This window comes from Mus pahari, chromosome 13 (genome assembly GCF_900095145.1).
Source record: "Mus pahari chromosome 13, PAHARI_EIJ_v1.1, whole genome shotgun sequence".
NCBI lineage: Eukaryota > Metazoa > Chordata > Mammalia > Rodentia > Muridae > Mus > Mus pahari.
Window position 1 is genome coordinate 13,114,688 of NC_034602.1, and position 11,904 is coordinate 13,126,591.

At 38.4% G+C, this 11,904-nt stretch overlaps 1 protein-coding gene across 2 annotated transcripts; it reads right to left on the reverse strand.

Moving 5' to 3' along the window:
• Positions 1–444: 444 nt before the first annotated feature.
• Positions 445–11,209, reverse strand: C1d (C1D nuclear receptor corepressor). Of its 2 annotated transcripts, none has more exons than XM_021211006.2 (5): positions 11,132–11,209; positions 4,833–4,979; positions 3,955–4,021; positions 3,623–3,678; positions 445–1,151 (listed from the first exon to the last, which is right to left on the reverse strand). In XM_021211006.2, the coding sequence occupies exons 2-5, from the start codon at positions 4,968–4,970 to the stop codon at positions 987–989; spliced, it is 426 nt and encodes a 141-aa protein (XP_021066665.1). In that variant the 5' UTR covers positions 4,971–4,979; positions 11,132–11,209; the 3' UTR covers positions 445–986. The 2 variants fall into 2 exon arrangements, with proteins under 2 accessions (XP_021066665.1, XP_029401071.1); XM_029545211.1 differs by lacking the exon at positions 11,132–11,209 and adding an exon at positions 10,773–11,051.
• Positions 11,210–11,904: the final 695 nt, after the last annotated feature.

The window sequence follows — 11,904 nt, forward strand, 5'->3', positions numbered from 1 at the left end:
CTCAAGAGTGGAAAAAAAAAAAACCACGAAAACAAAACAAAACCTTAGCTACCCTTGGCATTCCTACACATGACAATGTGGACCTAGAGAAGCAAGGTTATATGAGCTCAGACATTAATAAGTAGAATTCATCATAACGGACACTCTGGAAAAATAAATCAGAATGTAAATATGATTCCTCCTGTGCCTAAGGGGCAGTATTTAATAAAGAAGATGGTTCAAAACATCCACATGGCTTAGGAAATACTTAGTCAGAAAGATTCTAACAGTGAGACCAAGAGAACAGAGAGTCATGACTCAACCCTTCTCTACCGGGTAGAGCTGCTCAGCTGCCTCATCGGGAGGGCATGTTCACTCACGCAGTGGACAGCAAGAAGCACGTGAGCTACACAGCTACCGTATTTATTAAAAGGGAATCAAGCCAAAGCCAGTCAGGACATACAACCGTCAGCGTTAATGAGAACATTTTATTTTAAATGGAACATGAAGAATTAAAGTACAGCCTTAAGGTTTCAATTTTGCACTTTGAATATCAAGACAGCAATTACTCCAAAAAAAAAAAAAAAAAATCACAGAAACATGTTGAACTAACTGAACAGAAAACACAGTGGGTATTTAAGTCATTGTATTTCTCATCATTACTGAAAACAGATGTCCTTATAACTCCAGTCTACAGATAGCAGCACACTTCATAATATCATTATTCATTTAAAACACTACAAATGTTTACAAAGAACATTTGGATTTCACAATTGCTTATAGAGTATCTTACAATCTTAAAAACATCATGATGCTTTATATGAAAATCAACAAAGACAACTTAATCTTTCTCAGAAAAAAAAAGATTCAGTATCACAAATTTAATGTGTAAATTTATACATGAATTCAAAAAGGAATCCATTGAAACACTGCATGGTCACATAACTACACTGTAAACTGATAAAAAGGATGTACTTTCTGAAAACATGTACATCAAAGCTAAAACATTAGTGCTTACTTTTCCCTTTACTAGCCACTTTTGGTGTGTTTTTTGCTTTGGGTTCCCAGAGTGCGTTTTTGACAAATCTCGAAGCAGCACCTCGGTCCAGCTTGGCAGCCTTCTTCTTGTCTGTTATTTCTTTGACTCTGTTCATGTAGACTCTGATTCTTTCCTTAGGAAGAAAAATAAAAGGCAGTCATTTCCGGAGCTGTTCAGCATCCCAGGTTTATCACGCGCTTTCTCAGAGACAATCAACAGTGAATCGTTATTGTCCATTAAGTCCATGGAACTAGAGAGTGCAAATGCACAGAATAAACATGCCCATGCTTTCCTGGAGCTGACAGTCTGGGAGAAAGACATGTTTTATTTTAAAGTTCTTTTAGTGGGCATGAGGGTGCACCCGCAATCCCAGCACTTGGAGAGCAGAGGCAAGACTTCAAGATCAGCCAGTCTGAAGCCAGCTTAGACATGACAATGTCTAAAAACAGCAACGACAACCAACCGAACATTTTAGAAGTCTCTCGAACTCTTCCAGAAAAAGTTCACACTAGGACATCACTATGCAATAAACAATAACTGGCTTATATATGGCACTACTGTTTTAATCAACATTAACCTAAATTCTCATTTTAACTATTCTGTATCAGAAGAATAAATTGTAAATCTGAGTTCTCCTACACTTGTGCCAACAAATTAACCTCTCCCATCATTTTTCTAAACAGAAAATGGTTGGGGCATTATTTATATCTATTTTATGTTACTGTCGAGTGTCATATTAAGAATAGGCAAAATGAAAACATGTAAAATTTTCTAATAAAATATCCATACTTTAAAGGTAAGGAAACATAGTAGACTTCTGGAGCGCTTTGAATCTCATGAGAGTATTATTCAAAATAAGTAACTCTTATACATCAAATGCTGAAATAAAGGCGATAAAAACCACAATACAGCAAATGATCACTGCTCAGGAACAAACAAGTTTCATTAAAGTAAAATGTGAACATAAACAGTAAAATACAGAACCTTACAATTGCTTCATTACCAAAACCGAACCACTCCTGCAAACCCTTTCCAGTAAAAGTGATGACCAAGGGCAGCACTTGAACCCTGGCCCCACCCCAGGGGCCTGCCCTGCTATTGCCCTGCCTACCATGTGCATGCAGTTCCTCCCTCTCTTCTAGTCTGTCAGTCTTTCCTCCCTTCACCACTAAGACTGGACACTTTATCCAGAGACTCCAACTCACTCTATCTGCTCTGTTTTGTTTTGTTTTGTTTTTTCTCCCCATAAAATGCGTTTTTAGCATCCTGCATAGTTGAGATGTGAAGTGTTTATCTTATTATGGTTACTGTGTTTCCCTTTATTCCAAGAGCAGTATCTTTTTCTCTGAGGCAGCATCACTTGAAAACAGTGCCTGGTCCTTAGTAGGCATTCAAATACCACTGAATAAATAAGGTGACTGTTTTTCCATTTGTGATACATGACAAATATCAAATCAATTTCCTCTAATTCTGCAATCAATTAGTAATAATGTCTGTCACAAGGTCAAAAAAGGGAATACACTTAAGAATGCTTTTTATTTGCCAATCCATACCCAGAAAATTAATGTGCTCTCCATAAAGTAGATTCTGAAGAAGAATGAAGATAAATGGTCTTATCCTTTTATAAACACAATATTGAGTACTCTAACTTTATGTTGAAAATAATTTTATAAAAGGACACTAGTGGAGAACTAGACACATAACCTGTACATCTTAAAGCTGGTAGCATAGGCAACCTCTCTTCAAATTTTTTCATAACTGTTATATTTAAGCTAAATTTATGTTTCCCTCAAGAACTTTAAAAGAAGAAAATATATTTTACATTTGAAATAAAGATGCCTCATTTTATTTTTAAATAAATTACCTATGCTTTACTAAATGTAACTAACACACATTACTGACTACTATAAAACTTAAAAACAAAGATATAATTCCACGTGTCTCACATATACATGTATATTACATTTTATGTGCACAAAGAATAAATTTATTAAAACTCTTATTCATAAAGCCAAGTCAATAAGGTAACTATTAAGTTTCATTTTTATTTTTCTCCTTCCAACTGGATGATTTGATTTAATATCTCAAGTCAGCAAAAACTCCAAGATATTAGATCTTATTTGTACTTATTTGTACTAGATGTTGTACTTATACATCGAAATGGAATAGAGACAAACCTAGAAGATTTATTACAGGTTGTAAATCTGTCATTGGTGCAGAATTACTGGACAGTATACATATGGCTGGTGCCAAAAAAGCTTTTAGCTTTGTTGCTGAACTGAATTCTTTACTGCTGAGAAAATGAGTTAATGGAGAAATTGAAAGGTAGGAGAGAAATTTCCCCATCTCTGATAGTAAATCAACTGGAATACACTTTTAAGAATTGTGTAAGAGTTTTTTTTTTTTTTCCTTAAGTAGTCCTGGAGATGACTAAAATTTAAAGAATTTATAAGAAAAATAATGTGAAAGTTGTAACTAATTATGAGAAGCTGCCCTTCTGCTCCAGTGCTGATATCCCTACTGGCCAGCATGACGATGGCTGTGTGACTGAAACCCGAGAGGGACACGCAGACACATCAATAGGGATGAATCGGGCCATCTTACCAATTCCTGCTTCACTGGATGCTCTTTGGGATTAACTCCTTGAGTTGCCAAATAAACTGTAAGAGAAAAACCACATGAAAGAAAGTGGTGTACAATAATAGTAAGAGTGTTACAATAAAAGAAATCCTAGTTATTCAAAAGGAAAGTTGCACAGTTAATTCAACTTCGAATTATCTAAACTATGTGTAGCTTACAGGCATTCTATATTCTGAAACATATGACCAATAAGATTACTATAAAAGACAATTCTATGTCAACTACTAATTCTTAAAAATAGCTCACCTTTGACACAATAATATACTTTCTAATGAACTACTAAGTAATATACATACCCCAAAACATTGAATTTAAGGTGTATGCAGAAACTAAATCCACCTTTGCTTGTTCCAATGGGTCCAACTAGTAAGACAAAGAAGAAAGAGATAAGACGATGAGAGATACACACAACCTCTGTGAACGACCAGATGACACGTTCAACTGTCTCCTATTTCAAGGCAGTAAAGCATGGTTCCTCACTCCCTATAATTCAATAATAAAATGATCTACAAATAATGTGTACAAACTTTTCTTAACCAGTGATTCTTTTTGTTTATATCTGAAACTACATTTTAAATACAACCTAAATACTCCTGAATACCCTTCTCTGTTCTTCTTTGGATTCATAGGTTCTTTTTCTCATTGATACAAACACCCAAATGTAACAAGTGATTTATTTTTTGCTAAAAAAAAAAAAAAATGCTTCTGAATATCATTTCTGATGAAACAAGAAATTTGTACAATCTAAGAAAAAAATCTAAATTATATCAATTTCAGATTTATAATCTGGACTTTTATATCAAAAGTAATTATTCAACATAAGCACTGAATATGACTCACTTAAATATAAGAAGCACAACAAATGCTTTGGCAACTCTAAAAACAGAAGAAACAATTTAATTACTGTTCTTGTACTGCACTATTTCCAGAACCAATAATATCATTAAAATATATAAAACATCAAAGATAGAATCTGTCAAAAACAATGTTGTGAGTGTGCCTTGCTTTTCAAAATCAAGTTCCCAATGCAGAAGCTTTGTAGGATGTTCTAGCTAAATACACTCCAATACTTCACCTAAACTCCTGCAGAAAGACATGGTCAGTGCTAAATCACCATTTCTTCCTAATGTTCTGTCTTAAGAAATCCGTCTGTAGATTATAGATTTTAAAATACCTTCTGCAACAACTCGTTTCTAGAAACAGACATCATGGTCTTCAGCATGTCATCCACAGCACCCAGGGAGCTCTCCAGGGCTGTTAAAGACTCATGAATTTCTACAGGATAATCTTCATTCATTTCTTCACCTGCCATTGTGACCAACTGAGGGGGAAAAAAAAAAACCTCTCAGAATTCATATTGGAGACAAGCTTTAGAAAGAAAATGAAAAGACCATTTACTTTTAAGTAAGGTGAGTCAGTGAATCTTAGCAAGCAAGTCCAGGGGAGCAACCCCCCAGCCTCCCTTCCTGAAGTGCATAGAGGGAAGACTCCACACCAGCCACACAGCAAGCCCTGGAGACATTCACAGCTCTGACAACATAATCACAACACCACATATCAATAAGCTAAATCCATGGGCAACTGGATTCAAAGGTACATGAACATGGGAAGTGGAGCTAGAGGCTCAGATCTAGGGGCCCTTAGCTATAGTCAAGTTCAAGGCCAGTCTCTGCTCCAGGAGACACAATCTCAGAAATAAAATAAATGGGGGGGGGGGTACTTTTTTAAAGCATTCTGTTGAAAGCAAAGATTTTTTTTTAAATGAAAGTCTGATAAATACATCCTATAATGTCTACTGAAGAACTCAAAAGTGAGTTTCTCTAAAAATTTTTAATTTTATTTAGCTTTTTAAAACTTAGATATTGTTCTAACCATCCTTGTATTAAACTTAAAAAAAAAAAAAACAGAAATCCTAGATATAAAAAATCTTTATCAACTAACACTAAAATTACTTTTCAAGTTCAAGCTCATAAATGAATTTATAGTCCCAAGCGTTTTAAAAATAGCTGAATGACGGGAGTTGGGGCTGTTAATGGAAGCATATACTTGAGCTTTCAGTGTTGCTTGAACACTAACTCTGTTACCTTGGATAAATCATCCTATTTCTCCGAGGGCTTCAAATTTTTTATTCATAAAATAATCTAGTTGGTCTAGTTATCTGTAACATTCATTATCAAAATTATGGATAACTCTGTTGTGTATGAAATCATAGCTATATAATGTCATTTAAGGATCTATACTGAAGGACACAGTGATGAAGTCATCTAATAGCATAAACCTACAGTAAAAAAGTATTCTTCATAAGTAACAGAAGAAGGACTTATACAGAGCATTATAACAGAGGTAGAAGAGGTTAAGTCACACATTGAGTCTTAGGGTGGATTCCGTCCGTGTAGTATCCTGTAGTGTCCTGCACAACTGCTGACCAAACACTCATAAATCTAACATAGTCAACAAAGGCTGAAATTTTGATTATATTACAAATGACCTTCTTTAAATTACTCTAAATTCACTGGGGGTTGGGGGGCAGGGTAGCTGCTTGGGAACTGAACCAAGGGCCTCATGAATGCTAAGTTGTGCCCTACCTCTAAGCTATATTTCTAGCCTCAAAATATAATCTCCTCCATGTTTATCTGATTCTTTAAAATGTATCCATGTGAAAACACATAGATCAGGTCTAAGTCCAAATAGAGTATATCTACCACACAAAGGAAAACAGAGTCTCTTTGAATCAATTTAACAAACAGAAACTACACATAACTCCCCAAAACACAGAAGCCAGCCATTTTCAAAAGAATCCAAGTAACCAATAAACATAAAACTACTCAACTTCACCAAAGAAACCACAAGAACAAGATTCCATTTTTCATGTGTCAAACAGCATCAGATACAAGCAGAGGTGGCCACCCACAGACCCTCTTCACCATTAGCAGTTTGATTTAATTAAGCACTTTTCTGAATTTGATGTTCCACTTCAAAACCAGTAAATTTACTTCTCAGAAACATAATTTTTCTTTTTTTTTTCATAAAAAAGGAACTATTATAGGTACTAGGACAAGAAATAGAATATTGACTGGGTTTATCTATACAAAAACTTCACTAAAAATTATGCTTTTTAACTGTCAGTGAACCTGTGGATCTGTGACAGGCGATGAGTTTAGCCTGATAATTACTCCTAATGGATATGCATGTAAACATTCTCTGTTGTAAACTTCTATTTCAATTTATGATTTGAATTTTAAGTGTGAACTTGTGATGAACTTTTACCATGTGATCATGTATTCTGACAGATGGAACAGTACTGAGGACAAGGAGAAGGTTGTGAAGAAGAATTTTCTCTTATTCCCCCTTTTTCATTCATTCTGTTTTCCCCTTTTCTTAGAGAGCTTTCATAGGAAACTTTTTACAACTTAGTAAATCACTATAATGACTTTTCTTTTTTTTATGCACAAAATTCTTCAAAAAATTGAGTATTTTGTATACTATGTTCAAAGACAAAAAATTAATATAAAATGTACACAGGCTATGTGCACAGGGCAAATCAAACAGAAATCAAATGTATACAAACTTGTGACAGTCACTGCAACATCTCATTACATATTACAAAAATCATCGTGTTCGCCAAATCTGGAAAAATTCCCAAATCCAAAATATTCCTAAACACATGAGACAAGGTATGCACACACCACCTCTCTCAGATGTGAGCACAGGTGGAATAAATGTGTCATCTGTACTGTGACATAGCTCAATGGGTAAAGTCACTTGCAGCCAAGTTTCACAGCCTGAGTTAGATCCAATCCCCAGGATCCTCATGGTAGAAGGAGTCAATCCTTCAGGTTGTCCTCTACACATGTGCACATGTACACGTGCATGCATACAACGAACGTTTTATATATATAATACACCAACATTACACCAACATGTATATATACACATATGCACCTTTAAAGGACAAAAGCATCTAATTTTTCCCACGCTAAACTGGTTTTGCACTGTGCATTCATTGTTCAGGGACATGGGCAGAATGGAAAGGTATCACTTTGATGGACAGTCTGTAGAGACAGCATTCACACTCCACGACTGGTATTCCCTATATTCTATGCATTTATGTCAGCTCCATCAATTTGTCATTCTTTTAGTATCCATGGCAACAGAAGCTGCATCTCTCAACAGTGTGTGAAGAAACTCTTCAAGAGGTCCACCTAGACCCTCAGATGCCACAGCTCTGCAACATCTGCACTACACCACGTCTGTTGGCACTTTGTCTTGGCCACGTCTGGCATTTGGTGTTATTAGACCTGGAATGCCAACCAGGCTCATATCATATGCCACATGCTTAGAAACCCAAGTGCCATCACTGAGAACTGAGATTAGCAACATCTGCCATAGCAGTCCACTGGGTGGACTGTGGGACAGGATATGTGCTGGAGACCTGTGTCCTGCTGTTGCTTTAGGTGGTGGTGCAGATGCAAGCTGATGTCTAGGTGGCCCAAAATGGAGCAGTACTGTGGGAACATCTGTGGTGGTCACAGTCAGGAGCTTCCTGTCCTGGCATTGTGGTATAAGTGAAGTCAGATGCCACAATGGGGGGTAGAAAGGCAACCATTCTTCTATGGCCTTCACCCAGAAATGACCTCAGCATGTCAGTCTACAATGTTGCTGTCCAAACAAAAAAGGGAACTACCCCAAAACCAAAACCCAGTCAAAGGACACCCTGCCTTTAATCAAGCTTCAGAAAGCCTGGTCTCAGCAGATGCACCAGCCAGGTGTAGAACATTCTAGAAAACATGGAGGGAAGCAACAGTCAGCCTGGCCTTCTGCCTTTTGGACCAGGGACAGGTTACTTAGTCCAGCTGAGTTTGGGAATATCATAGTCCTCAGTGAGTGTGTCTAGGTGTCAGCTGAAGTCCTCCACTCTCTGTTTGTGGGTTTTTGATGCCTTCTCCAAGATTCTTTCCATTTGCTGCTTTGGCTGCATCTTTTTGAAGGCCGCCTATGCCTGTGTGTGCTTGTCCAGGCAGCGTCTCCTCTCCTCCTCACTCTTCTTGTTCATCCCCATAGCCTCCAGCATCTCGGCCTTGTCTTTGTCTTTCTTCTTCTGTCTCATCAAGTTCTGCCACTCAAAGAGCCAAAATGTCTTCTTTTCCCTGAGTTGAATTTTCTAGCAAAATAAAGGTATATTCTTCCTCACCCTCATTGCCTCTTCTAACTAAGCTCCTGTGTGGCCACACCTCCACCAGCTAGTTCAAAGCTGCTGCCACAAATCCAACCTTCTTTTGTGCCTACTAGCCAATTTTTGAGTTTGGAGAATCTTAACATTATGTCCCAGTTTGGAATTACATAAATTACAAAGTCACTACATGAATCCAGGAGAAATATATATATTCCATAATGTGTATACACAAACACAAAACACACACAAACACACACACATACACACACACACATACACACACACATACACACACACACACACACACACATAAATAAGCTGTTTTCCTCTCTATAGCAATTAGAGTTCCACACAGTTACCATATTAGTGAGAGAAAATCCAACATATACTTAATTGATTTTTAGAACAAGAGACAAATTTACAGGTTCTGCACCATAATTCTATTCCTATAATTATGTTTTACACAGCATTACCTTAGAAAACAATAATGAAATTTATATATAAGTTCTCAATACTACTGTCTTGGCCAAACAATGATTCTGATGTTACCTGTAATCTTCAGTAAAATCTGAGAACATATTAAGCTTCCTTTTCTAAAGTGTACTAACCTCTAAAAGCACATCACAGATGCACATACACTCACATGAGCACACTTGCATAAAACCACACATAAACATACAAAAAATACATATACAAAAGTCTAGCAATAAAAATTATATAAATTACAAGGCTAGAGAGATGGCTCAGCAGTTAAGAGCACTTGTTCATCTTCCAGAGAACCCAAGTTTGGTTTCAGCAGCCACATTGGGCCACTCACAACCATCTGTAACTCCAGCTCCACCGGATCCACTGACCTCTGTTGGCACCCACATACATGTGGCAAATACACCGATAGAGGCATGAGCATAAACACGTAAATAAATAGAAACATTCTAAAGTACATAAATTACAAGAACCTGATTAAGACTGGAGCCACACTGGAATCAACTTCTATTTGATGCTTATCTCAACACCTTTTCAAAATGAAAGACAGGAAGCAGCAAAACTTATCTTCTCAAAAATGTGGGGCTTGTTTTTACAATTACCTCTAAAGTAATAATAATACATAACATTTTGATGCAGACAAAATAAATATCAATAAAACTCTTAAAGCTGTACTCCATTAGTAGAATGCTCAAAGTACTAGTTCATAATATTAGTTATTATTTAAGAAAGTGGAAATAACAAAGAGGTAATCCACTGTAGACTATTCAGAGCCATACATGAAGAGTCAAACGCTTGGAAACAAGAGCTAATGTTTACTCACAGAATTTTTCAAAGTTAAAAACAAGAGAAAACTGCATCCCTATAGGTACTAGAAAGCATCTACAACATCTCTGACTTGGGAATTTCATTTCTATTACTTGAAAACAACAAAAACTGTTCACACTGTCATCTTACCTTGTAACAAAACTATTCAGTCTATCAATCCCACCATCCAGAAGTAGTTTTCTAAAGTTCAATAAGGTTTGATGTCATTTATAAGTACAAACTAACGTTGATAGTTCTGTCTACTTAGTCCAAACAGGTTAATAACCACACCACAAACATCTCACCAGGGCAAATACACCTTTTCCGAGCCAAAACTAAATTGTAGTCAACACATTTTAAGTCACTAAAGCTATCTTCCAACAGAAATTTGAGCCACGAAGAATTTTTCCCAGATTACAAAGAAAAATCCCTCTTTATACAATCCGCTACAGCAGAAAGCTGCCGGCCCCGCACGTTGTCCCACGCCTTTAACAAGAGAGAGAGGCAGATCTCTGAATTCGAGGCCAGCCTGTTCTACAGCTCGAGTTCCAGGACAGCCAGGACTACACAGAGAAACTGTGTCTTGGAAAAGGAAAATTAAGGAAACGTTTATTTCAAAGGGGCTAACACTGCCACGGCAAGCATTCCGACCTTGGGCGGAACAGGAAGGGCTGTACGGAAAGTCACTCTTTCCACCTTCCATTTGGTCTCCGTTTAGATCTGGAATCAGCTAGAAGCCGGTGGCGTTGGGTGTTTTACTTGTCGCTTTTCAACCCCTGAAAGGCAACGTTAACAATGGAAGCGAAAGGAGGAAGACGGTATTGACAGAGAAACTAAAGGCCAAAGCAAAGCAGAGCCCGGGGAGCCGCCACTGGCAGGGACGACGCTGGAAGCGACAAGTCCCGCTCGGCTCCTCCCAGCCGGCCACAGTGTGGACGTGATCCCGGGGTGCGGGAAAAGAGACTGTGACGGGAGCACGACAAGCACCCGAACTCGGTTCTGCACAGTACCTCAATACCGTGGACGCCTGTCTCCGGGAAAAAGGTCGCACGATGATGACGCCATGACACGGCTCCTGCCTGCCGCGCGTGCGTCGCTCCCGGCCTTGCGCGTGCGCACTTCAGTCCCGAGGCTTGCCCCGCCTCTGTCCATTCCGGAGCTAAATGCCGTGGTCTTCGTTTTTTCTTTTTTTCTTTTTTCTTTTTCTTTTCTTTCTTTCTTTCTTTTTTTTTTTTTTTGACACATTTATTTTTTTTAATTAACTATTTATTTGCATTCCAGCCTTTGCCCCACCCAGTTCCTCACACCATCCCCCATTCCTGGGGCCCCAAGCCCCTGGGGAATTGGACCCATCTTCTCCAACTGAAGCCAGACTAAGCAGACCTCTGCTATATAGGTCCCGGGAGGCTGGGGAAGGGTGGCACTTGGCCCAGCCCATGCATGCTGACTGGTTGTTGGCTCAGCCTCTGGGAGCTCCCTGGGGTCCAGGTTAGTTGAGACTGCTGGTCTTCCTGTGGGGTCGCCCTCCCCTTCAGCTCCTTCAACCCTTCCTCTAATCCAACCATAGGGGTCTCTGACCTCAGTCCAATGGTTGGGTGTAAGTATCTGCCTCTGGCAGGGCGTGGTGGCTCTCGCCTTTAATCCCAGCACTTGGGAGGCAGAGGCAGGCGGATTTCTGAGTTCAAGGCCAGCCTGGACTACAGAGTGAGTTCCAGGACAGCCAGGGCTACACAGAGAAACCCTGTCTCGAAAAAAACCACACACACACACACACACACACACA

Bases quoted from the DNA above. Each gene is read 5' to 3' on its own strand.
- C1d (XM_021211006.2), bottom strand. From the start codon at position 4,970: ATGGCAGGTGAAGAAATGAATGAAGATTATCCTGTAGAAATTCATGAG. The intron at 3,679-3,954 runs GTATGTATATTA...TTTCTCTTACAG, and splicing joins CTTAAATTCAATGTTTTGGG to TTTATTTGGCAACTCAAGGA. The intron at 1,152-3,622 runs GTAAGATGGCCC...TTTCTTCCTAAG, and splicing joins ATCCAGTGAAGCAGGAATTG to GAAAGAATCAGAGTCTACAT.